This window comes from Nyctibius grandis, chromosome 1, assembly GCF_013368605.1.
Source record: "Nyctibius grandis isolate bNycGra1 chromosome 1, bNycGra1.pri, whole genome shotgun sequence".
Taxonomy (NCBI): Eukaryota; Metazoa; Chordata; class Aves; order Nyctibiiformes; family Nyctibiidae; genus Nyctibius; species Nyctibius grandis.
The window spans coordinates 115,828,556-115,856,076 of record NC_090658.1 but is presented as its reverse complement, the minus strand read 5'-3'; the positions used below and the strand labels follow the sequence as shown (position 1 = coordinate 115,856,076).

Below are 27,521 nucleotides of genomic sequence, written 5' to 3'. Positions count from 1 at the left end.
GATGGACTTCCTGCCCTCGGCATAGGGAAGTTGTTCCACAGCCTCATTGCTCGGAAGATGCCAGATTTTCTAATTCACAGTCTAAATTCATTAATATCCATTTTACACACATTTGTCTTCCACTTAAATAACAATTCTACATCCATGTTGTTTACTTTCCTCTTGAGACAACACCAAATCTCCTTTTAACCTTTATTTTGCTAAACTAAACACAACAAATTCTTTGAGCCTCCTCTCATAAAAGCTCTCCAAAGAACATCGTTCCTACTTAGCCATAGGGTTCCTCTGGGGAAATGAGCTTATGGCTATATGTGATTAAAAACCATATCACAGTGCAGTCTTATGTCACATAAGCCCACAGGACCCAAACCTGAAAAGCAAGCAGCTGCAGCACACTGGAGGTCTGAAGCCAGACACAGAGGCCACACAGCCGCTCTGCACATACGTATCAGACTCTACATCACGCGTGCAGTTAAGTCTGGATCCATGTCACAGCTCTATGCACGCAGACTTGCTATGCCCAGCACTTCCCAACTTTTAAGGTGGTTCTGCATTTCTTAATGCAACCTCCCAGTAAGCTGGAGAGAGAAGTGATCTAAATTGTATGAGGCTAATTCTAACATCTTCCCCATTTTTGAGGGGAATCAGTGAAGGAGGTAGCCTTGATAAGGTCAGCTGTCCTTCCTCAAATAAAACACACTCATCCCTGCCGTATAGGTGGAATGGTTAGTTTTATCTCTGATGGAGACATGATGTTAATCAAAAAAGGTTTTGTTGCACAATTCGTCACTTTTGGTCTTTACCTCATGTGTAAATGAAGACAATCCTTAGGGACTTTGGTGAAAATGAGAGAGTATCCTACTGACAAGGAAGATTAAAAAGGCAACCTAAAACTCTGGCAAGTTGCCAAGACACTATTTTCTGGGGTAGAGTAATACATTTCCATACCGCTTTCAGAAAGAGTTTCATTAGCTTTGAAAAGGGTATTATCAATAGGTCATTTCTTATAACAAATAAATGCTTTCCGAACTCAAATGACAAAGAGAGTGGCTTGTTCACAGCATAGATCCAATATCCACGTACATAATCCCAGTCCCAGTCCAAACATAGATCAAGGGCTTTACAAGTTGAGACAATAACATCCTGGGGTTGATTCAGAGAATTCATCATCCCATCTGGATGCTGAAGTTCCTCAGCATGACTATATTTGGTGATACTGAAACCAAAGGTGAGAAATCTCATCACTTCACGCAGAGACTTGATACTGCACAAAGACATTGGCAAACCCGAACTCGCCTGAGCCCTGACACACCACATGCATTTGATCCACGCCTGGATTTTGTATGCTGAATGCTGGGACAAACAGCACAAACCCACTGTGTCCTTACCACGTCCTCTGAGACTCGGGCAGCGTGAGTGCAGACAAAATCATGCACCCACTCAGCCAGCATTTTGGACATACATATGGCAAAAGGTGCCTCATGTTTATTCACTCATGGATGGGTAACATTTTATTATTCACGTCATAGCATGGACCTAAAATTCCAGTCTGTGTCCATCACATCTCTGACGTCTTGAAAACTGAGGTGAAATCAAGAGGAGGGAAAAAAATAAATATTTTGATTGGGGAAAAAAGTAAATATATTGATTGTTGCTTATGTGAAATGCTTGCCTCTCCCTTCGTGGGGCCTCGGGAATATGAACTCTTCAGGAACGCTTTCCTGTCACCCCGGGCCCAGGGGCAGAGCACAGCCACCCTCACTTCAAAACGGCTTTTGAGAACCTGCCCTTGGAAACAAAAAACCCGTATCAGGAGCAGAGTCTCTACGAAATTCCTGCCGCCTCCACCCCGGGCCGCGGCACAGGCAGGGAGGGCCCACAGGCCGCGCCGACCCCTCCCCCGCCGGCCGCGGGAAGGCGGACTTTGTCCCAGCACGGAAGAGCCCAGGGGCCGGCGCCGGCCATACCCGCTCCTCTTGGCCACCTCAGGGCCAGCCGGGCCGCGCCGGCCCCGCCGCCCCGCTCCTGCGGGAGCTACCGCCCGCCCGCCGGCGGCTGAGGGGAGAGGCGGGCCGAGGGCGCGGCCACCCGCCGGCGGAAGAGCGGCCGCTGCCCCTTGGGGCAGCGAAAGGCCGCCGGGCCGGGCGGCGGGGCCGCCTCGCCTCGCCCCCTCGCCCCGCCGCCGGCGCGAGTACTGCCTGGGCCGGCACCTCCCACCTCGGAGCTCTCGCCGCCGCCCGGGCCGCCCCCGCGCTGCCCCGTGCCGCGGCCGGGCCCCGGCTGCCGGAGAAGGGCGGAGGGGGGGGCGGCGGGGAGGGGAGGGGAGGGGAAGGGGGGGGGGGGGGTTGTAGCAGCATCACCATGGCAACAGTGACGTCATCTCACCCTGGATCTAATTGGAGGAAACCCCGTGGCCCCAGCCGCAGCCCACGGGCCAACCGCGCTTGTGCCCTGCCTGCGCTCGCCCCCGCGGCGGCGCGCTCTGCTCGGATTGGCTGTCGGGGCGCGGTGGGGCGGAGCCGTGCTCGCAGACCAGGCTGCGATTGGCCGCGTGGGCGCGGGCCGAGCAGCGGGTAGGCTTGCCCGTGCCAACGCCCTTTAGCGCTGGCTCTCGCCGGAGTCGGGAGCGGCTCTTTCTCTCCGCCACAGCCCCGAGCGACGCAGCCGATCGGGTGGCGCCCGCGGCCCGGCCTAGCGCAGCGGACTCAGGTGAGCGCGGTGCCGCGTCCCGGCGGCGGGCGCGGGCCCCGCTCCGCCGCTGCCTGCCTGCCTGCCTGTCTGCCTGCCTGTCTGTCTGCCGCCGCGTCCTCCATTTTGTGATCGCGGCGTGGAGCGCTCGGCGGCCCCGGGGAGCGGGAGGCGCCGCCAGCCAACGCCGCCATTTCGCACCCGGCGGGGCCGCCGGCTTCCTCTTTCCGCTCTGCCGCCGCGGGGGGCAGCGCCAGCCGCCCTCCATCCCCGCCGCCCCCGCGCCCCCCGCCGTCCCTGGGGACGCGGCCGCCCCTGGCCCCCGCCCTCACCGAGACCCCACCCACCGCCGTGCCGCCGCGCTCCCCCGCCGGCGGTGCGGGGCCGCCGCGCCCCCCGCCGCGCCGAGGACCGCCGTCCCGGGGCCGGAGCTGCGGCCACTCCCGCCGCGGCCGCCGTGGGGGAGGCCTGGGCCCCGCCGCGCCCTGCCGCCAGGAGGCGAAGCGGCCTGGGCCGCCGGCCTGGCCCCCGGGCCGCCCCGCCCCGGCCGCTCCGAGCTGCCCTGGCCTCGCTCGCCCCGGGTGCCCGAGGGAGGCGGATCCCGGGTCCGCTCTGCCCAGCCCGCTGGGTTTTAACCCCTTCCTTGCCTCCCCAGGGACCAGCTCGGCTCGCTCCTTTCGTTATTTTTTTTTTTCCCCCTCGCTTGTCCCGGCTTTGGCATGTGGCTTTCTTCGGTCCTCACTTGCAGGGCTTGTGGCACACGGGGGGAGGGCTTTGGGAAAGGCCCCCCAGGCTTGGTGATAACTAGGTATCCTTCTCCAGGTCCCTGTTAGGCAGCATGTTGGTATGTTCACATAAGACAAGGAAAAAAAGCAGGGTGAGGACAAAAAGTCCGCTCTGGTGGAAAAATAGCTACTTCCAGCGCTTGGTCTTCAGGCTGCTGTCCCTTGACTAGCGCTGAGCGTGCCTTCCCCGGTTGGGTTTCTAGGTCGTGGTTTCCCTAGGGATGGACCCTTGAGATGAGTGCCTCTCCCCTTAGCCCTGTGTGGAGCATCTCTCTTGTGAGGAAAGGCTTAGAGAGGTGGGTCTGTTTAGTCTGGAGAAGACTGAGGGGGGGATCTTATCAACACTTACAAATACGTTAGGGGTGGGTGTGAAGAAGATGGGGCCAGACTCTTCTCAGTGGTCCGCAGCGACAGGACAAGGGGCAACGGGCACAAACTGAAACACAGGCAGTTCCATCTGAATATGAGGAAAAACTTGTTTACTTTGAGGGTGACAGAGCACTGGAACAGGCTGCCCAGGGAGGTTGTGGAGTCTCCTTCTCTGGAGACATTCAAAACCCACCTGGACACGACCCTGTGCAACATGCTGTAGGTGAACCTTTTTTGGCGGGGCGTTGGACTAGATGATCTCCAGAAGTCCCTTCCAACCCTAACCATTCTGTGGAAGGGCAGGATGCTGCAGTCTGTCTCTCCATGAGAAACACCCGGAGATGGGGATGGGAAGGCGAGGCTCACTGTGATCCTTGTTTTTTTGGTGGGTTGCGAGGGGTGGTGTAAGATTGTGTTCTGTGGTGTTTGATCCTAGTGTCATGGTTACTGTCTCCTTTCTGGCAGGTTTTGAGGTGCATTCTTGTGCTGATAGTGTGACGTCTCCAGCTTCTCCTGCTTTTGCTACTGTACTGCTCTTGCCCCACTGCCAGCCACCATGGATAAGACCGAGTTGATCCAGAAAGCCAAGCTGGCTGAGCAAGCTGAGCGCTACGATGATATGGCCACCTGCATGAAGGCAGTAACTGAGCAAGGTGCCGAGCTGTCCAACGAAGAGCGCAACCTGCTCTCAGTGGCCTACAAGAACGTAGTAGGGGGGCGGCGCTCTGCCTGGAGGGTCATCTCTAGCATTGAGCAGAAGACAGACACCAGTGACAAGAAGATGCAGCTTATCAAGGACTATCGGGAGAAGGTGGAGTCTGAGCTCAGGTCCATCTGCACCACTGTGCTGGTGAGTGGGGACTTTCTTTTTTCTTCTGTTTTTTTTTAAGAGAAAGAAATACAGTATTCATGTGTGCTGCTGTACTGGGGAATAACACTGGGAACTGGACTGGGGAATATAATGTGAAGTATTGTGCTCGGATAGGGGAAGTCAGTGCAGTAACTTCTGCAGCCGTTACGTGGGTTGCTGTGAGGAGGAAGATCATCTGCACTGTGCTATGGGCCCCATATGTGGAAAGGTATTTGAGATATGCACTCAAAATTGAGTGTATTTGGAGTACGTTTTTGGATGGAGTGATCCATATGCAATATTGTGCTGGGTAATTTCAGAGATGCAGAGAATTTAGCCTTGTGCCTGTTTGTGCTGTGGTTAGTAAGCTTTTCTGTTCATAAAATAAGCTGAAAAGAAAATGAGAAAAACCCCTTATTTCTTAGATCAGAGATGATAACTTGTTAAAAGCATTTAAAGTAACTGGATGTGCATGTCGTTTACTTCTTGTGAAGAAAAATACTCTCAAGGAGTCTTTAAGAGACACTTTGAGCATGTTTTTAATATAAAATATGATTTTGTAAAGAAAGACATCTGTATTGAAGATAGGAGTTAAAGACATGTAGAAATTGGTTTTGTCAGATTCAAGCTGACTTCTCAGGGGAATCTTTAAGATGGATTTGCAGTAATTATGGAATAATGTAAAACCAAAGTGTGAAGACTGGCATCACACCCGAAGCATGCACAAAGCCCAGGAATACATTTCTGCACAAGCAGCAGAATTCCAGATGCTGTCGATAGCTACACTGTACCGCACTGTAGCGGGAGCTTAAGGGATGTGTGTCAGCAGCATGGAGGCTGCTGGACGCTATTCGACGTGACCGAGGAGTTGTGGCTGCAGGAAGCTGCGTGTGTGTAATGCAATAGTAATTGTGTGGCAGATAATCTTCAGTGGTTTATTTGCTCTTAGTTACTTTTTTTTTTTTTGAGTCTAGTATTGCTAACATGAGAACAGGAAGAAGCAAGTCTGTAAGGAAATAAACAGGTTTTAGGTAAATGTATCCTAGATTGGTTTAGGGGACCTGGAAGTAAATGAATTTGCTTCTTGATTAAGTCTTCTGGCTCATGTACAAGGGAGCACTTCTTGGGATTGTGCTGAAAATACCTATATGCTTCCTTGCATGCTGCCATCTAGGTTTTTTTTTTTTCCTAAATCGGTTAAAATGAGTTACCTTTGCTTGAAAATAATTTGGAAATTTATTAGCTTAATGAATCAGTTGAGTTAATTCCTTAACACATTTAAGAGTCCATGTGTTCAAAGAAGCTGTTTCTAAAGTTACAGGTGTAGTTAAGTTGTAAAACTTTCACCTTTGTGAAAATGATGTGACTTGTGCAGGGCACTGATTCCTGTTTCCTGTGACAAGAGTTTCACTAGAACCTGTGTGATGAGGTGCCAGCATTCGTGCTGTTGTGACTCCTCTGCATCTCCTCTGCTCTTGTGCCCCACTTCAGAACTAACTTCCTGGGACCTCAGTGTAAAGGTCACTCTTCAGACTTCTTCATCTACCTCTGTCCTTCTACCAAATCTAGTCCCGAAGAGAAGGTTATGCATAAAATCTTGCACTGTTTGCTGTGCCATCTTGACAAGGAGCTCGTGCTTCCATAGGGAGATTGAACATCTTTGAATGATAAAGGTAGTGAGCCATTTCACGCGGTGTCTATACTGAAATTATTCCAGTCCCATCAGCTGGTGGACAGCAGGTAGTCTGATAGCCGTGCTAACACAAACCTCTGATGTAGGAAAAGCAAGCTTTTCCTGTGCTAGCCAAATTTTCCCCTGCATTCTAGTCTTTCTCTGTTCTCCGCGATGGCCTGGTTGGCAACTCTCTCCTTCCCTTCTCGCCTGGAAGGCTGCAGGAAGTAGTGCAGACCGAAACCTACAGCTGCACATGCTTTTCCTGTTCTGTCCTGCTGGCAAAGATGTGCCTTCCTTTGGTAGGAGGAGATATCAGCGATCTACTGCAAGCCTTCCAGTTTTCCCTCTTCCTTTGAGGGCCATGTGCAGTTATGTTCTGTTCTGCTTCTCTCCCTTTCCACCTCCATCTACCACTCCTATGATCCATGAGTCAGCATCTGCGAGGTTGGAACTCAATGTGCAGGCACTGCAAAGGACGGGCTTCCTAAAGCTGAGCCACAAAGTGGTTTTGACTTCTCCCTCTTTGAATGATAATTTCTTCTTTAGTAATACTATAGTAACTGCTTGTAGCTTTTTTAGATCCCTTAAGCTGAATCTCGGAGATGCTTTTTTTAATTCAAGGAAAGAAGCTAAACTGAAACAACTGCTGGCAAGTACTATGGAAAGGTTGCTTGTCATCTGGAGTATTTGGATTTAGCAAGGGTGGATGTGTTGGGTGGAGTGTGACTGCTGTTAGTCATACTACTAACAGTTTTTTCAAAAGGCTTTTTTTTATTACCGGTATGGCATAGCTTTTCAAAATGAAGTATATCTGTTGTTGTAGAAAGCTTCATTTAGGAATACTTGTGCTAGTATTACCAAATACTGCTAATTTTTGATTAAAAAGGCAGCAACACTGGATCTGCAATTACTTTTTTTCCTGTAAAGAATCCCTCAAGCCAATTAGGTAAGGCATTGTTTTAGGGCATGGTTTGATAAGGAACTTAAATTTAATCAACACTAGAATATAAACATCAAAAATAAAACTTAATACTAATTATTTAATTAATATACAACCACCACCACTTGTCACAGTAAGATATTCCATATCATGCCAAGCAGTGAAGACATTTCTTTAACTACCTATCTGGCAAGTAGGAGTAGATGTGATCTGAACCCTTTTTAACTGTTAATTTTACGACTGGTCTTTCAGGTGAGAATAGCTTTTTAATGAAGAAATGGTTTGACAAAGTCATACAACTTGCACGAATGTTTTATTTGAAAGGAACGCTAGGAGGTTTTATTGACATCCCTGTATTGATTGACTAATTCTTTGGTAATATAGAGAATTAATGTTGAGTCATCCCTTATGAATCATAGTCAAAACTGTTGTTGAAACTGTCTTGTCCTTGAATAAAGAAACAAGTTGGCAACCTAACTTTTTTTCAAGGTAAAGTTGAACTGTGTTGTTTCATATATTCTCTGAGCACAAAGTTCATGTTTCTTTATATTCTCCAAGTGATTTCAAGACAGGGATACTAGATAACGTAGAAGGGATGGGTGCAGCAGGAACTTCCACGTAATGAGTGAAATAACGTGTGAAACTTTGAAGATGGAATGTGCGATGTAAGACTAATGCTTTATCGTATATGCACCCTATTCTTTAGTGACATCAGATTTTAAAAAAAGGTAACTTTTGAATTGGAACTTTTCTGGGGAAGCAGATCAAACTGCTGGGTTTTCCAAAAGCCTCAGTCCCTTTGCGTAGCGATAACTTGTGTTGCATTCAAGCTCCTTGGTTCTTTAGAGAGAACTAGTGTAAAGGAAGGAAGGACACCAGCCCTTGCCTGGAAGCGGTTCACTCTCCACCTGCAACTTGAGGGTTTTCCCATGTGAATTTGGTGGCGCTCTGCATATGTTCAGTTTCTAGGTCCTGGTGTTGGTGGAGCTCTTCATAGAGCAATAGAGATGAGATTTGATAACTGCTTGCCTGCAGTTTAAAACTTGATGAAGATGCAATGGCTAAAATCATTAGGTCTTGGAAACAACTGTATCTTGATGGTTACTTACTCTTCATGTCTCTAGCTGAAACTTTAAGTTTTATTTTAATATGCTTTTAAGTTTTTGCATAGAAAAGTTACATATATGAGGCTTTTCAGTTGTTTCCAAACACCTATTTTTACGATGTCCTCTGTCAACAGTTTTACATTGCACTGGGTCAGGCCCATGTCAACCAGTTTTTCTAGAAATGAGCAAGAGCATCATGAACTTTTAAAAATCGACCAACAGTAACATTACTTGTGCTGTTGATTCTTTTCTGTATCCTGCGGCAGTGCCTGCAATGAAATAATCTTGAGCTGTAAGGTGTATCTTATTTGAGTTTTTACTGTCTTAAGGTTGAGAGGATGCTTGTAAATGTTTGATATTCTGTGAGATTGCAGTGTTAATTTTTGAAAGCATATATTAGTGGGTTGCTCTTGCCAGCTCGCCTTTCCTTCCTTCCTTCTTCCTCCCCCAAGGTTGCAATGTTATTACTTCTGCTTTGCGTAATTAAGAAACAATAAATGCTAATAAAAACAAATGTAAAAATCTGTATCGACTTATGATTTTTAAACATTTTGTAAATCCGTTTCTAAAGTTAATCACTTAAAAATAAACAAAACAAAAATCCACATAGTAGAAGGTAATGTTCAAAGCATCTTTTTTCAACAGCACAAGTTCATAGCGTCATTGAAAATGAAGATGGTATTTTCTTGCAGCAGCAAATAGGTTCCTTGTGTCAGCAAAATATCTGATGTCAGGTGGCGAATAAGCTTTGACCATAGCCCTGTTTTTTCCCTCGTTGTTACCTTTGGCCTACAGAAAAGTGAAATCTTGATTTTTATTATACATGCAGAAATTTGGCAGATTCAGTATCAGCTTGATGCTGCCATATGAACAATTTACTAGAGTTTCATGTCTTGTGAATCCTTTTTCTCTTCTTGCCTATTTTCAGTGAACGGCCAGAGTTTATACAGCAATACGTAGTGTTGTAGAGGTGAAACTAGTATCTGAGTAAAAGGATATTACAGTCTTTTGACACTGGGCACTGTGTAGGATGCAGTTTTATTCTGAAGGTTGGGCATACTAATCACTTAAGTTAATACTATTTTTGGACTTGAATTAGTTCTCCTGATAGGGGTTGGGACACTGTTTCAAGTCTTACTTTTTTTACCTTTTGTAAATTAAAGCAAATGCTATTGACTCATCCTCTTTAAGTAACTGACTAAAAGGACTAGCTACTTCATGACTCAAAGATAGACCTTAGGTTGGGAACGTTACTTCTTGGCAAATCCAGAACTGTGGAGTGAATGTTAAATGACTGTTTTAAGTTGGAGTAAGTCACTTTTTTGATGAAAGGCAACATGGGGAGAGAGTTGATTCTCCTTTGTGTTCTTAGCACAACTTCTAGCAAATGTCAATACATCTGTGATAAGAATTGTGGAACTTAATGTGTGAATCTTTTCTAGTTTAATATGATTGAAACTTAAATTTAAATTCATGATCTGAACTTGACTTTTTCGTAGTTGTACCTTCTCTTACGTAAGTTTTTGCCCTTCATCAGAATCTGCTGTTGGAGTACTACACTTTTGTGCAAGGAAAACTGAATCAGTTTCTAAGAAAGGACCGACTTGTAGAAACAAAGCCTAGAATGCACTGAGGTTCTTGAAGCGACTGAAAACTGTTAAAGCCTAACTAAAAATAGTTCAAGGAATTCTGATGGTAGTTGAGGCCTCCATCCCATGCAGTCATTGCTTGCCGCCCCCTCCCCCTGCAACTGCATACTGAATTTCTAAAACATACAAGCAATCTAGTGAAGGAGACAAGCTAAACGGCAGCAAGGTATTATGTCTGAGGTTCTGAAAACTTGCGCCATTATGTTATTTGTGTGTGCAGTGTCATTTCCTTTTTCAGAAGCTACTGGGGTGAATTTAGATCGCTGATTTGATTTGCATGGATATCCCCATCTTGAGGTAAAGCAGAGAATAGGGTTAGCTTATGTCTGTTGAAAGCAGAAAAACCTGAAGATCAATGGCTTGTCTGTTCTTAAAAGTTTAAGAAATGACCACCAGAGAATTGCACTTCTGCAATGTCATAGCTCCTAACAGCTCTGAAAGGCCTGTCCTGAATGTTAACATCCTGCAAGAAGCAGGATGTGGAGTAATTGAAAATAGGAAATCGTAACACCGATGCAGGTGACCAGCTGTTGAGAATGGGGCAGCCAAAGCCTCATCTATCTCCAGTGTCAAATCAATTTTTTTTAATGGGGTTAAGGTATAGATTAACTAGCCTGGTTGTAGTCAAGGTTATTAAAGCTTTGTCTATACTATACCTCAGTCCACTTGTACATCTAGAATTATTAAATTTCCTGGAGGACATTTACTGGTTTGGTGGCCTTGAGAAAGTAGGATGTGCTCACGAGGTAGAACTGGACAACAAAGATACAAATTCTATTTTTCTGCTACTGCAGTGAAGCTTTTATCAGATTTTGTAAAGCACTGTCATGCTTACCTGGTAGACAGTTGTCTTGCAGGCATTTCTACTACCTTAGATACTGATAGATGCCTTTTTAAGTAAAACATAGAAGGCTGTGTATCAGAGAGAGAGAACTTAATGAGGAAAGAACGCACTCGAGATTGAAGGTCATTAGCAGTCGATTTCTTTATGACGGCACAAATTGGGGTTGTTTAGCACATTTTTAAAGCAGTAGATTGTACCAATTTCTGTATGGGCGCAGAAGCTTGGTATTCTATTTTCAGTGACGGGGGATACCTGATTTTCAGAGGAAGGTAGTGAGGAAAATGGTAGGGGGAGGGCTGTGGTAAAAGTGCATGGATAGACTTTGTAAGTTTAGTAAGTGAAGGTGTGTGCTTGATTAATCAATGTTTTCTTATTTGTGTAGATCTTATGCCTTTTTTAGTTTTATGCTCTTGGTCTTTGAGAATGATGGGCCTAGTGCCCCTAGATGTTACTTGCTGTTTGTGTTTAAGTGCTTTTGTACTTGACCATAAACTTGAAGCTAATTTTATCACAGACTAACAAGGTAAGGTAAGTAGGACTGTTCTTGAACGCTGCATTTGTGGCAGCTCTGCTGAGTTCATTGGCCTGTTGTTTACAGGTTCCTCCTCATCCTTTCTGCTTCCCAGGGTGCCAGAACCAACATCAGAATGCTCCAGCTGAGCGTACAGCTGACTTGTAGGCTTGTAATTTGCTAATTCACACTGTACATCTGAATAACAGTTCATGTGAATTGGTCACTAGATATAGGAGGCAGTAAAAATAATTTTAAGTGCCGAGTTTCCCATCCTGTGGTTCTGTGCACCCACCAAAACATCAGATGTGAAGACCTATGAACTAGAAAGTCCTGAATTAGCTGTGATTTTACTTGTGCCTTTCTCTTAATTTGTTAAAGGAATCAAGGGTTTGATTTACCAGTTTCTAACATTGATAAAGGTTTATTACTTGCTCTAGCAATCTTTATTCTGTCCTTTAATTTATATGATCCATCCGCTGAAGCAGTTGGATATAGGAGTCGTGTTAGGCTCTGGAAACAGAAAACTTCCCATTCGCTCTGATAATAAGTTTTCTAAATACACTATGTACAGTGTAGGTAGCAGGGCCTTAGCAAAAAAGTCAAGGTTCGCTTGCTATGAGAAATTGTTATAACAAGGTTATCTGAAATGTTTTTGTGACTTAAAGGTTACACTTAATTGTCGTAGGTTGTCTCATTTGGGGAATAATAGATTACTGGTACACTCCTAATGCACTGAATGAAATAATACATTGCTGGGTTTCCTTCAAGGTGAAGTTGGACAATGCAAAAGGCTCTTCCAGCTGCCCTAAGCAATGGAAAGTGCACCTGTTTCATTATCTTTCTGTATTTCAGTGATCACAAGCCTCTGATCTAGGGCTCCCAAACAGAGAGCAGAACTGAAGCAAGTAGAACTTTTAGGCCCTCCAGAGTTTATCATGAAAGGCTGGCTTTAAAATTTAATCAGTTACTTGCACAAGGGCAACGTACCTTAAGCCCATGTAATTCCTGCATGCTGTTGTTCATTTTGAGTATTGTTAGTCTAGATATATCCCAGTCAATCATTTAATCATACTTCAGGGCTTCTGTAGCTGCAGAGCATAGAAATATTTTTAAATGCAAATTTACTTTTTTGTTTGATTCTATCATATTATGAAAGATCAGAAATGGAGGATGCTGGAAGAAACTTTAAGGTAGTCAGGATTCTGAAGGGAAGAATTTAATGTCAGTAATGCATGTTTACTAAGAGGAAAATAACACTTGAAGTATTTTGAGGAATTCAAAATATGGAAAATGCAATCATGGAAGAATGTTAGAATCAATTTGTTATAAATCTGTCTGATACCAAGAAAATTTTCCTGAAAGCTTTTGGCTGTGTTGTATGGCCATAACTTCAGCAAAAATTTATAATTATTGAAAAGGGGAGTGACCTTTTATTTGAAGACTCACTTCTACATTTGGCAGGGGGAAACTGGAAAACTTCAGGCTCTTCCATAAAAACTTGAATAATTCTTTGACTTTCACTGGTTTGTTGGTTTTGTCTAATGAAAATCTATAGAAAGGAGAACTTGCATTTCCACACACTTCTAGTTTCTGGCTTACACAGTTCTTTGGGGACCACAGAACTTTCTAACTTCTTGTTTTAGTAGAAATGTAAGCAGTGAATGTAAATTCTAGATTAAATTAATCTCAACCCCAGGTGGGAATAGTGTGGGCAGACATGCTGCAGCGCAGGCTTCCAATGCATCTGTTAAGTGAGATTCCAGATACTTCATTCAGGGCCAATTCTAAATATTGACTGCCAGGTTTTAAAACTATGTAGACAAAGACTCAGAACCAAATGGAAAAGATGAATTAGGTCACCCTCTCCGTTTCCATGGCAGGGACGTTTTTCTCCGCTTTTGACAGCGCTTTGTCAGGTCATCTTAAGGCCATGCCATTACTGGAAAGGTGTACACATATTTTCCTCAATATATAAACTGAAATACTATCAGTCTTAAGAAGTCTGTATGAAAACTATTTAATGTTCATAGAATCATAGAATGGTTTGGGTTGTAAGGGACCTTAAAGATCATCTAGTTCAACCCCCGTGCCATGGGCAGGGACACCTTTCCGCTAGACCAGGTTGCTCAGAGTCCCATCCAACCTGTCCCTGAACGCTGCCAAGGAGGGGGCAGCCACAACTTCTCTGGGCAGCTTGTTCCAGTGTCTCACCACCCTCACAGTAAAGAATTTCTTCCTAATATCTAACCTAAATCTACCCTCTTTCAGTTTAAAACTGTTACCCCTCCTCCTGTCACTACTTGCCCTTGTAAAAAGTCCCTCTCCAGCTTTCCTGTAGGCCGCCCTGAGGTACTGGAAGGCTGCTAGAAGGTCTCCCAAAGACCTTACAGCTATGTTCTCCCAAAAGGAGTTTATGCACAGAGCTTGAATCCAGAAGGATGAAGAACTTACTTCTGCTGGATTACACTTTTGAAAGTAAAGTGATTTTACTGTTGCAGCAGGGGACTCTCCCTTTCCTGTCAAGAAAACAACTGCTGAATGTTAAAACACACCTAGGTTGCAGTGAGTCATACTGTGGACTTTGGAATGACTGATTATACTTGAAATAGTCGAGAAGTCTTAATACCAATTTACTAGATGATTAAAACAGGCAGTCCTTTGTGAGTAGAAGCCTTATTGAAAGGTCTGAGCCTACACCGATCATCTGTGCTGTTAAACACTTTGGAACGTTATAATGTGTTTAAATTCACATTTAACAGTTATATTAAGGGAATATATTGGTCTGTGCTGCCTCACCAGCTTCTTAGCTTTTCTTTTTGACTGCAGTCAGGGTGGAAACCGTTTCCCTGTATACTGCTTGTAGGTGGTTTTTCTCATATTGGAGCTGGATAGACCTTCAGAAATACTTGAGACTGAAGAATTTTTCTGAGTATTTTGAATGCTGTAGCCCTGGCTGAATTTATGTAGTGTCCCACACTTCGCATAGCGTGCCTGTTGCCTGGAAGCTGCTCGTCTTCTAGATGGGAGTGTGACATTGAATCCATGTTCAGCGTGGTGAGTTAACTTGCTAAAAAAAGTGGTGTTGACATGCACTCTGTGCATGTGCATTGTTTTTAAGGAACCTTGTCTCAAGATATGTTTGTTTCGAAACAGTTTCTTCACTTGCATGTGACCGTTTGGTTCTGTGGGGTTTGGCTAGTAAGTGTATGCTGTTATAGACAAGTACAATGTTAATCAGAGTTACTTGCTGTCACCCATGTAACATCTGTCCTAGTGGCTAGCTTCAATACTCCTTAAAAAAAAAAACAAAAACAAACCAAAACAAAACAACAAAAAAACCCGCAAAACAGAACAAAACAAACAAACAAAAAAAACAAACAAAAGAAACAACACAAAAGCACTTAAAAGCTCAAAATCAGGAACAGTCAGTGTTGGCTCAGGAAGGGAAGGAACACCTAGGAAACAGTAATAAAACTCAGTCTAGTTTCTGTAAGACCTGTGAAAATCAGTGCCCTGTGGAATGGTAGCACCTCCTCTGCTGGCAGGTCTGATGAGCACTGGGACAGCAGAGAGCTTCTGAGCAGTTGATTTGAAGTTCAAGCTGATCCTTTTTTTTTTTTTTTTTAATCATTGAACTTTTTTCACCATGGGATAAGGAGGAATGTAAATTTTTTTAATACTATATGCATTGATATTGATTAGTTTGTTCTTTTATCAAAAAAGAGTAATACTGTTGTATTTTCTTTTCTCCAATGCTTTTTGTGTCATATGAGTTAAAGCCCAGCAGAGGACTTTGTCTTAAATTACTAAAACCTGCAAATACAAGTTACTTTCCACACACTGTTTTGATGTTTGCTTTTAAGGAATAGCACTTAATATCATATGCCCAAAAGATGATGATGGTGTGTAAATAAGGTGTTTTAAATAACCTAAAGTAAGATATAGGGGCCTAAGGCTCAAGAATATTGCTGCAACAGTCTGACTTGAAAATCAAACTTTATATAGACTTCATTCACAAAACTCTATACCAGCACTTTTGAACATCAGCACACTCCTCCTTGCTAAAGATCATGCGTCAGCTTAACCAGTTTATATTTATGGGGGCAAACTTTTGGAGAGCATTGCTGCTTATGATGGTTGCTTTTACATTGACTTTTTTGCCTTCTGGTGGAGCAAAAATAACGATATACCCTACTAAGCTGGTGAGAAATGCAAATGGCAATGTAGATCAGTCTTGTGATAGTGTAACATTAAATAACTTGGTGCTGGTGATGTGACCCAAACGTGTCGTAGGTGTTGACATCTGAGTGATGGTGGCATTAAAAATATTTTGAGTTACCTCAGTTTACCACATTGAGAACTTCTGTTGGTACCGAGGCACATGATATCTTTAGCTTGCTCTGAAAATTGAGCTTAAACTACTTGTGTTCAGTAAATAATCTCTGGAGCCGACCTGGTTCGTGTTCATCCTCTGATATTGAATTGATAACTGTGAAGAATATATCTATTAGTTAATGGTATTGGAATATATGCAGAGACTTACACTGATGTGTTTGCTTTTCTTACTGAAGTTCAGTTGTAAATGGCGCAAGTGCTGAAGGCAGCTCAAAGGTCAATTTGGTATTCCAGAATTTTTTTTTTTTTTAGTTCATCTTTGCTGTCAAGATTCTTTACAGCCGAATATGTGGGAAGAGAGAACAGCACAGATCAGATAGCGGTGGTGTCTTTCTGCCACTTCAACCTACCACATAGTTAAATTGTACAGAAGCTATTTAGTGTACACTGTGGTTGAGCTTGATGTCTCAGTTGGACTTGCCTTTTAAAATAGGCTGGGGGGGGGGGGGCGGGACTTTCTGTTTTGACAGCAGTCTTTAAAAGAAAGGGTTGTCCTGAAAGCAGGTAACAGAAAGCATATGTGGAGTGGGACTGGTACATGAATTGCAGGGGATGTGTGCATGGTGTCTGTAAGGGGAGGCTGGCTGGATGCATAGACAACTAATAATTAGGGAGCTTCTTTGTGTCAGGCACTTCAGGAAAAGATATGGCTGGCGTATTCCTTCAGAGCTTGCTTTTCATAAAGCCCAAATAACGGGGAAGTGATGAGAGCACGTGAATTAAACTTAATATTTCTGGCTCAGGTTAATTGCAATGGTCTGATACTACAGCCACATGTTCAGCCCTTGTTCCTGCTTAAGCAGAGGGGAGAAGAGACTAAGAAAGGACAGTTACTCAGTTGGGAAAGAACAAAAGTAGAACTCGAGAAGGATCCAAAAAGGCAATTATTTTCTCTTGGCATGTAAAGGAATAAATCTGCCAATGGAGAGGAAAACAAAAAAAATAAATTTCAGCTCTAAAGGAGGAAGACGTGGATTGGTGCCAGGCTCCTAGCCTGCTCCCCATGGCTCCTTCTGGCAGCTGCGGATGTATTCCAGGGACCGATAGCCCTTTGTTGCTTTAACAGATAAATAAGTCTACCTTCTGTAGGAGGGGAAAAGAATATCATATATGAGAATATGATGCTATTAGGATGGCAAGAGTGTTAGCACGCTGTGAAGGCCAAAATAAATTGAGATGGATGAGCAACACTAATGAGAAGTGGGGTGGGAAATCCCATCACATTACAGGAGGACCAGCGTGCGACTCGAGAATAATGTGTCAGTGTAAGGGAAGTAGCAGATACCAGCCACAACCCGTCACCGTGCAAACCTGTTCTAATGCAACCGCACCAGGACACGAAGGGTCTGACTTGAGGACAGAGTTTTGATTCCTGTGTCTTCATACTGCTCGTGGTTCTGGAGTCACCCACCAGCAGGGCAGGCCAGCGGCCAGCAGCTTGAACATCATGTGGCTTTTTGTGGCAGCATCTGAGGCATGTTTGATGTTGTAGAGCAGGTAATTGCTGGTTGTTCAGGTCTTGGTTTAGAAGGTGATAAGAACAGTCGCAGTTCTTAATGATGGGGCCAACTGTATTTTGATATATAACTTTCTCTGACCAAAAAAAAAAAGTGATGGGCATGTTTGCTGTACGTGAATATGGATGGCAGTCTACTGTATTGGCTGACTGCATCACGGAATCATACCTGTGGCAGTGCCTGTCTCTCTTTGGGTAAATTTTATCATAATAAATGTTGAGGTTGGCTGAGGTCTGCTTCCTTGATCAGGCTGCCTGTATCCATTTCCTCACTATCAACTGATGTTTAATATGAGGTTTCCTGGCTGATTGCTGTCTGATGGAAAGGTAGAAAAGCCCAAGTGGGGAAAGATAGAGAACAGATGTAGGAAATTTTGATTTTTCCTGGCTATTACTCACAACAACGTAAAGTAAATCATTTAGCTTATTATGCTGTCTGCTCTCACTGCCCCGCCAACATTTTGTCTGTTAGAGGGAGGGTAAGATGCCTTCCAAGAAATTATGAATATGATGATGTCCTAAGATGAATGGCTCACTAAGCGTACCAAATACATTATTGATTTGAAAGATAATGTCTGGATAGATAAATAATTAGCTTTACTCAAAGTCTGTTTGTATGCTGTTCTATCCCACATGATTCATAAATGAGATCTTGTTCCATTTAAGGCTATTAAAAAAACAAAACCAGATACATGAAGTCCAGAATGAGGATGTTCCACCCTAGCTGAGAGAGGCAGAGATCTCTCCCTTACCATGTGCTGAGGTAAGAATTAGGACACCCTCGAGATGAACTGGGAATGGGAGCTGCTGACTGGGCAGCTCAGCTCCTCCCACTGAGGAGTGCCTAGGAAATAAAGCAGTGTACGTAACCCACTCTTTGCTGTCTGAAAAACTGCAGCTCACTCCCAGCATCTACTTTTTTTCTCTAAGTTTCTCAGAAACCTGCACAGAATCGCTGGTTTTCAGACCTTCATGGTGGAGGCAGTACTTCCAGGATGCGCTGACACATGGGCTGCATGCTTGCAGTAGGGCTGGGGCCATGGCAAAATCCTTTTGTGCTCTAGGAAAGAAGTGTGTGACCTACCCCATCTGGGGGAAAAAAAAAAAAAAAAGTGGGCATTAATGCTCTACGGAATATAGGTTTGAGGCTCGGCTTAAATTAGACAAACTAAAGCTCTCCTGTAAGCATTATGTAGTGTACGCTGGATTCCAGGGTGTTAGTATTTTTAAGTCATAACCAAGCCACATCAGTTACGCATCGTACTCCGCTGCTAGAGCGATCTCCAAAGACAGAATTTTGTAATAAGACCAGTAATTTTTTTTTGTGTGCTAAGTTTACAATAAAGCTTTAGGGTTTGGAAGGCATTAAAGAAAAATGCCTCTTTATTCCCTTGATGTAGTTGTAACATCTTGAGAAGTTTTATTTCAGCATTTAAAAGAAAAATAAAAGATACAGTTTTGCCAAATATCTGGTTTAAAATCCCATGCAACATATCTTTCTCTGTTGTCTGGTTAGTGCTCCTTACACGGTGGTGTAGTTTTTCACATCTAATCTGAGCACACAGATAAATCACATCTGTGCTGCTTAATGCAGTCCCGACCTGAGAACAGCCCTTAGAAGCTGCTGGTTACTCTTTGATCACGACTGATTGAAGGAACCTTTCTAAGCGTAGGGGTATTAAGTGTCAACTTTCTTGATTCTGGGCAGTTTCTTGTAAAATCAAACTTGTGCGTTAAACTTGAGGTTACTGCATTGTTGTCTCTGAGACTTTGAAACTGGTTTGTGTAGTGTTGTGCTTTTATGGCTGGTGTTGACATCTGTCATAGGAGAAAAGCGTCAGGAAACCATCGAGCCAAAGTGTGAGTAGTGTGGGAATAACTCATTCTAATATGGGAATGACTCATGCAAATAACAGTATTAATATGGGGGTTTATTACCCATCTGCCTACGACGTCTTAACTCTTGTTTTGAAACATACCTAAGGTTTTGCTGCTTTTTCCATAACACCAGCGAGGTGTACCGTTCAATATGCTTGCTCAAGCCCTTGCATACTTCACTGTGTTAAACTGTTACACCAATTCCCCACTTATCCCTATGCCATACTAGCCCGTGTCTAGTCTTTGGCAGTGGTTTTCTAGCCTTACAGAAAGTCCTAAAAATGTCTGTTTCTGATTTGGTAAGTGGAAGGGTGTGTCAGGCTCGCTATCAGCCTACCCTCCTGTTTTCTCTACGGTGGTAATAAGTGTGCTTGTAACTCTTTACTGTTTCTTACTGCCTTGGTAGGGGGATCTCTGAAGGGAGCTTGTCTGTGGAGCTGTTATGACATCCATGGTAAGCGCACTATGTGGACGCAAAAATGCTTTGGAAGTACCCTACTACAAGTGTCGGTTTAAAGTAATTGCCAACACCTCAAATGGACTTGGAATGAGTAAACGCTTTCAGCTGGATTGCTCTGCTACTGTTGATTATTAAAGGAAGTAATAGTGGTATGGTGGTATGCATAGGGAGTAGGTTTGTGTCTAAAATTAGCTTGTTTTGATTATAGTGCTACAGTTGCTAATTAAAATGCTAAAGGTTTTTGCCCTGAAAGCTTACAGTTCCTTAAACGTTTTCGTTGTAGCTGCTTCATGAATTTGGATAAGTGTTCCTGTTACAAAAATCTTGCTTAACTAGCTACAGTTTGCAAGCTTTGTGGAAACTTTCTGCTGCTTTTATGACCTGTTTATTTTCCAAGTAACTGAATGCAGATCTCTATCACTTAAATTCTTAGTGTGAACTTGCTCTGAGTATTGTGGGGTTTCCTTGAGCCTGTTGGAGCTTATTCGCGTCTTCTGTCAACTCCAGAGAACATGGGTCGGTTGTGGTAATGAGTTGGGTAAAATCGCCAGGGCTCAGGAACAAGGAGGTCAGCCAGAAGCTGATCTCCTCCTTGTCAGTTCTCTGAAGTACCCCCTTTGCTAGGGGAAAATCCTGTACATCATCTCTCCTCCGCCTTCACCCCTGTCTTGGAAGGGCTAGGAGGCCTTGCAGCCTTGGAGAGACACTTATCTCCTCTTGCTGGAGGCTTGTAAACCTTTCCCTGTCCCTCTGGTTATTAGTTAGGAGAGCTGTGAGCAAGGGGAGCGATGTTAGCAGCAGCTCAGGGTGTGCTGGAGAGCACTGTATAGCTCTACCCGTTCCCCGGAGTGGCAGGGTGGACATGAAGGATACCTCCCCGCTGCGCTGGAGCGGGTGTTACTTTACAGCCTGGCAGAGAGCTGGCACAGCTTGGTGAGGCTGGATACCGACTAGATGGGTTCAAATCCTTGGTGCTCTCTGGTAGGTGGGCTGGAGATTCCTTATCACAAGTCTAATGAACTCAATTTATACAAAAAATAGCAGAGTTGGGTTTTCTTTTTTTCCTGTGAAGTGGGAGTAAGTTCTTACTTATAAATAGCTTTGAAACTTTCTGCATAGTCTTCTATTTTTCCAGTAAAAGCTTGCTCATTTGCAGCAACGTTATTGAAATGAGAAGTGCATATCCTGAAACTAAACTTGGTCTTGAAACTATAAGCTGGTAAACCTTTTGTTACTTTTTCTGCAGTTGGATCAGATGGCTGACTGATCATCTTAATGTAGTCTCTAGCTTTGTGCCTTTACACAGTTTGTTTAAATAAGTGTGCATCTATCTAAAATGCCCTTAAAACTCCTTTTCTCCTTGTAGCAAACATTTGAGTCCATCCAAACATTCTGGAGAGAAGAAAAATAGATTGAACTTAATTGCAACCGTGTATGTAATATGTCAATGTCTGTTGTTGCTGTTTCAGGAGCTGTTGGACAAATATTTAATAGCTAATGCAACTAATCCAGAAAGCAAGGTGTTCTACCTGAAGATGAAGGGAGACTACTTCCGATACCTTGCTGAAGTTGCCTGTGGTGATGACAGAAAACGTAAGTACCTTGTTGTCTTCGGGTCTTTACTAGCTCATGAGCTTCTGTTTTGGGCCATGGATGAGGGAACAGTAAATGACGTACATGTGCCGGTATCCTACTCTGAATTCACCTGAGTTAGCTGAGTGGGAACAACTATATTTCAGTTGGAAATCTCCAGAGTTCATACAGGCGGAGAGTAACATTCTGAATAGACCTTGAGCATAGTATGCCAGGGAATTTTAGCTGGTGTTCCTGTTATCTACCTTAAATTTCTGGATAGTTGTTCCATAATGCTTATTCAGAGCTTCTGGAAAACAATGTAGGTGAAGGTCTGCTAACATACTTAATGTTGTTTGTATTTTTTTATTAAAATAAAGTTGGTGAGGAAAATCAAACAGATCTCTGCAACATTTTTTACTCCATGATGCAATCGTGTTGATATAACCATTTTTAAGTTTTAACTGAATGAAGCAGAATTCATTGTAGTCACCTAAGTTCATAAGGAAGCAACTAAATTACTAGGACAGTACATCATCCAAAGTGTGAGCTGCGGTCTGAAATATTTGATGTTCACAGGGATAATACTGTCCCTGTAATACTACTTTGCCATTTTGGATCCAGCAGAAAAGGCCTGGAAAACTTCACAGCTGGTACTGTCACTTGGTACTGGGCATCCTGAGAATGTATAACATTCCTACAAGTTAGAACATGTGTATAGGTGGTGGTAACAACCTCAGAAAGCTCTTTGGGGAGGATTTTAACTCTTTATTCAGAGGATGTATTGAATTAAGTATTAGAACTGCCTTGCAAGGTGCCCAGATACTGTTGTGATGTTAAAAAGTCTTGGTATGGCATAAACTAGTGTTCCATTTCTACTCATCAAACTAAAATTAGTCCTGGAGTGGTGCCGTGGCACAGAAAGGAGATGGACTGTTGGAGCGGGCAGAGTGCTGAAGTGACTGTCCCTTTGGGTTGGGCATGGTAGGCATCTGACAGCCTTGGCTAGTTTAAACCGATTGAATTGCAAAGTGGGAGGACAGAGCTGATTGTCACTTAAATAAGGGCTTTGTTAGTCTCCTGGCATTGTAAGAGCATTTAAGTTGAAAGATGAAAATATAGGAAATGGAGTAAAAGTCTTTGCATTAATGAGTTGCAGTCAGAAATTCTTAACCCTTCGCCTGATTCAAATGACAACAGCAGGTCCAAGTGTAGCAGAGACAACTTGTCTTTAACTTTCACAAAGATAATCTCGTTTATATTTTGTCTTGAACAACAGTTACAAATGTGTGGGCTTGTCTGAGCAGAGAAATACCAGCTTATCTTAGCAAAAAAGACTGCATTTAAAGTGATATGCATGCTGATATGGGTGCTTACTGTAGAAGAGGGACTGATTGATAACCTCAGTAGCAGATCTTGGTGTTTTGCTGGGCAGTTACAGCTTATGTGATCATGGTGCATACATTTTGTGCTTGACTTCTCGCAAACTTCTAGGAGTTTTACTTGAAGCTCTTCTGATGTCGCACCTCTAAGCATCTTTTTATTTTCTCAGCTTCGAGTATATTTTATGTACTTTGAAGCTAATTTATTTCCTGCATTTGCTAGGTTTTTTGCCTCTTTTCACCTTCTCTCAACAAATCAGTAGTCCATTAGCACTCATTACAGTGAGAATACTGAAAAACCCGAGTCTGTGTTGTGACTCTTTTGAATACTTAACAAATTTTACTTACCAAACTCTTTTTTTTCCCAGCACTTTCTAGAGCAGTTATGGTGTTAGCTCCCTCAGAGAGCTGTATTCTGAGCTCTGACAATGGCCTTTCTTTTCCTGTGGTCTCCTTCCATTCTGCAGGCATGTTTAGGGCGGCTGTTGGCCCTTTGGTTGTCTGTCGGAAGAGAATCTGGAATAGACTATATGTAGCACTCTTAAAGTACTCGCTCTGGCCTAGTAACCTTTTTTCTCTGTGGTATTTCTCACAGTTATTTTGGGCATGACCTTGTTTTTTTTATCTTGACCTGTCTAAACCCAATTTTTGGAGGCAGACTTTAAGTTTTTCAGGAACGCGCAGTACATGCCTTCCAAACTTCCTCAAGAAGAAGTAGGGCCATACAGACAGTAACCTTCTTTACTCTGCACACCCAACTCACATGAGCATGTCCGTCCTTTGCAAGGAGCGAAGCAGGAGTTCTGTAGGAAAAATAATGCACAATTTTGTTTTTTTTACCTAAAGTATCAAAGGCCATTGAGGTAATGTAGTCATCTTGGATGTTTGTATTTACTAACTCCTGTGTGTTTATCTGTCTCTTGAATACCTTTGCTCTGTAGTAGCTTAATTTGCTCTCTGTGTTTTGTCAGTGTGGCAGCTGTACTTAAAATGGTTTTAAAATCATTACCTTGATTAAAGTAAATGCAGTGTTCCACTAAGAGCGGGCTTAAAGAGAGGACTGCTCAGTCTCCTGCTAATGGAGTACTTTAAATAGTCATGTCTTTAAAAAAAAAACCAAACCAAAAACACCTTAATGTTGAAATGTTTTTCATTCTTTTAATAGAAACAATAGAAAACTCACAGGGAGCTTATCAGGAGGCATTTGATATCAGCAAGAAGGAGATGCAGCCAACACATCCAATTCGCTTGGGTCTAGCTCTTAACTTCTCTGTATTTTATTACGAGATTCTCAACAATCCTGAGCTTGCCTGCACACTGGCAAAGACGGTAAGTTACTTTTTTCTTCTGTATGCCTTCAGGGACAGTAGAAGAGAGTTTATGCTTCAAATAATGTGAATGATTATTTCCAGAGTTTATACAGGAAATGATCCTATGTAAGGTATCTGGTTTCCAAGCTCATATTGTTCGTAGGATTAAAGGGGTACAAGCAGGCTGTATTTACAACGTGACTTAAATTCTCAACAACATAGCAAACTTTTATTATGCCTTTATTATGCCTCTATTTCAAATAGAACATTTCAGGTCATTAACTTCTAATGTTGCTTTTTTTTTTTTTTAAGATACCTTTACTGATAAATTTAGCTTCTGGCTGCTTAATAATCAGTTAATAGAAAGACTAAAGATGGTTTAATTATTCTAGGCGTTTGATGAGGCTATTGCAGAACTTGATACACTGAACGAAGACTCATACAAAGACAGTACTCTCATCATGCAGTTGCTTAGAGACAACCTAACAGTAAGTTGCCTTTTTACGTGCTCTCTGGTTCTCTAACCATGTATTTGTTTAGTTAGACTGAATTTGTGATGAAACAAAACCCTTACTTCGCTTTAGCACAAAACATAGCACTGATTCGGGCTATTTACCCTGCTGTACTTTTTCACAACTTGGTTTGAATGTAGCGTAAGTTGATGTCAGCAACTTCATGCTGTGTAATCCAGAATAACAGCTTGGATAGCTCACATCCTGCATTGCCTGCTGGCCTTTTCAGCGGAGGGGGAGAAGGTACATTCAGCTAACTTAACGTACAAGGTATGACAAGGAGCCAAAAAGTAGTAGTCCGTGGTCTGTCAGGGATTCTTACTCAAACTTTTTGATGACTACCTCAGAAATAAAACATCTTCCCTGTTGTACGTCCACTGCAACTTGCTTTATTCATTTTCCTGATTTTCATTTAAAAGAAAAAATCTGGAATTTCAGTGTATTAAGAGCAAAATTAGTTGGTGTTTTGAGTATTATAATGATTAACCGTTTAAGAAAACTGCTTAAGGAAACCACTAGGTTGTATTAAAATACATAACTAAGGCAATTTTTTAGGGAATATCCTCTCTGGATATTCACTGCATTTAAAATTACAGCAGCATTTATTATTTTGCAATACGCCTTCAGTAGAAATGTCTTTTATTAGCACTATAAAATGCTTAGCTTCAATAACCAAAATGGTAATCCTCACTTTCAGGATTCAGACCGCTGCTTTTGAAATTGATGTTACTCACGAAGCTACCGTTCAGACTTGTTCAATGATCTAGGATCGATGACCTAGCTCGCTATTAAGCACTGAAGTCTGGACCTGTTTAGAACACTGCTCTGCCTCTAACGCCTGAAGTGCAGAGCTAGTTGTGCCCTGTGCATGAGGAACTTGTTTCCAATTACCTCTCTCCAAGCAAGTACTGGAAGCCAGGGTTATACAGCTCCAGACATCCTTGTTTAATTCATTATCATTGCTATACAGTCAATAGTTGTCCCTTCTTGGAATTAAAGCTGCACTTCTGAAAGCTGACACTGTTTTTTCTCTTCTTTCTAGTTATGGACATCAGACAGTGCAGGAGAAGAATGTGATGCTGCAGAAGGTGCAGAAAACTAAACTGCGCATGGGGCATCATTCTCCCTTTCCTTCTCAAGAAACCTTTTTACACGTCTCCATTCCTTATAGCTCCACTCGGATTTCCTATAGCAAAGAAAACCCATCCATGTGTACGGAAATCAATTTATAGTCTTTTCACACTGCAGCTTTGGGAAAACTCCATTCCTTGATTTGTGTTTGTCCTGGCCTTCCTGGTGTGCGGTTACTGCTGTAGAAAAGTATTAATAGCTTCATTTCATATAAACATAAGTAACTTCCAAACACTTACGTAGCGGACTAAAGTGTACCTGGTATTTAAAAACGAATCTGAACCAGTTCCTGCCAGTCGACTGTGTTTTGTATTACAGTAAGATATGAAAATGTAGTTAATTGCAACTAAAGAGTGTTCCACATAGCTTTTAATTCTCCACATTCCCTTCTTATTCTGCAGGGTTTCCTTTCCATAATTGACTTTCACATGCTACTGTGTATTCTTTTCAGTAGGAATATGGAAGTATTGGGCCAGATCAAGTTGAGCATTTCTCGTTCGGAAAATGACAAATTAAGTTGCTTCCTGTATCATGTAACACAGAAGCTTGTGTGTTTGAAAACAGGGGCTTCTCTTAATCTTCGGTTGCTGCTGTTTAAGTTGATATCCCTTCCCAATAAAAGTTCACTTACACTCCTGCCTTCGTAGTTCTGGTATTCACTTTACTATGTATTAGAAGCAGCATGTTACTGCCGGAGTACAGGCAGTGCTTTTTGGCAGACTAAAGTGCATGTCATTTCTTAACACACTGGAATGGGAAAACCAATTAAAGTTCACATGTCCAAGTATAAAATTTAGTACTTTTCCATGCAGGTTTGTACACGTGTGAGAAGGTGTCAAGTTTGTCCAGTGATTGTTATTTAGAGAGTTTGGACCACTATTGTGTGTTGCTAATCATTGATTGTAGTCCCAAAAAAGCCTTGTGAAAATGTTATGCCCTCTGTAACAGCAAAGTAACATTAAATAAAATTACATTTTATAAACCACTTACTGTTGACTTGTAACAATTCCATGTAATCGCTTAAGGGCTAAACTTAAATCTAAGTATCTTGTGCTAGAAGTGTATTTCTCAAATTTAGTGCATACTTTTTAAAAGTCTGCTCTTAAATGAACTCATTTCGTATTTGAACAATGTTCATTTTATGAAAACATCCTGGATAACTTTTCATAGTTAACCTGACATGTGGACTTCTTAATCACTAAATCTACTTGAGCTAATGGCTTCACCTTAATAATGACCTAAGAAAAAAATAGCCAATTTCTTGATATTCTTCCATGGCTTGCAAATGTTCTCACCTAAATTATGCATTTTTTTGTAATCTCTTGAAATTTTCCCATCTGTCTTCCTGTTGTGTTTTTTCACTGATGGTCATCATTACTATTACAGTATTCCAGCTACACTTCTAGAAATGCAAAGGAGTTTGTCCTTCTCTAGAACATTAGTTTGTGTACTGCCTCATCATAATCTGCCTTCTGTTGTTCTTAGACTGCTTTTAGTATTACTGTTTTCCCCAGTTTTTGGAGGCTTTTGTAATAACACATTGCTTTGCCTTTTTTTTTTTTTTCTTTTTTTCATTTCTCCCCTAGATCACTTAAGAGTTTTCCTAAACCTCTACCTCTTAGTTTCCCATGTTGGTGGATTTTTGAAAGTATTTAACTCCTATTAGTGTCCTGGCTAGATGGGATATGACATTATGAAAAAGGACGTATTACTAGTTCTTGCAGGCTTCTGATGGTACATCTTCCACCTTCCATGTTTTTGTTCATTCTTTGAGTGTGCACAATGAGTGTTCCTACAATAAAACTGTTCAGATTTATGTGCTTCAATTGACATGCATTGCTTTAAAAAAAATATTGTATCAATTCCATTTTCTTCATGCAGTCACTTTGAATTGCTGTCAAAGTATTGTGTGGCAGGATTCTACATAAACTCATATGCTTCTTAA

At 42.5% G+C, this 27,521-nt stretch overlaps 1 protein-coding gene across 1 annotated transcript; it reads left to right on the top strand.

Moving 5' to 3' along the window:
- Positions 1 to 2,575: 2,575 nt before the first annotated feature.
- Positions 2,576 to 27,521, top strand: YWHAQ (tyrosine 3-monooxygenase/tryptophan 5-monooxygenase activation protein theta). Its single transcript, XM_068425129.1, has 6 exons — positions 2,576 to 2,709; positions 4,308 to 4,692; positions 21,139 to 21,262; positions 23,789 to 23,952; positions 24,326 to 24,421; positions 25,488 to 27,521. Exons 2-6 carry the CDS (start codon positions 4,399 to 4,401, stop codon positions 25,545 to 25,547), a joined length of 738 nt encoding a protein of 245 aa, XP_068281230.1. The 5' UTR covers positions 2,576 to 2,709; positions 4,308 to 4,398; the 3' UTR covers positions 25,548 to 27,521.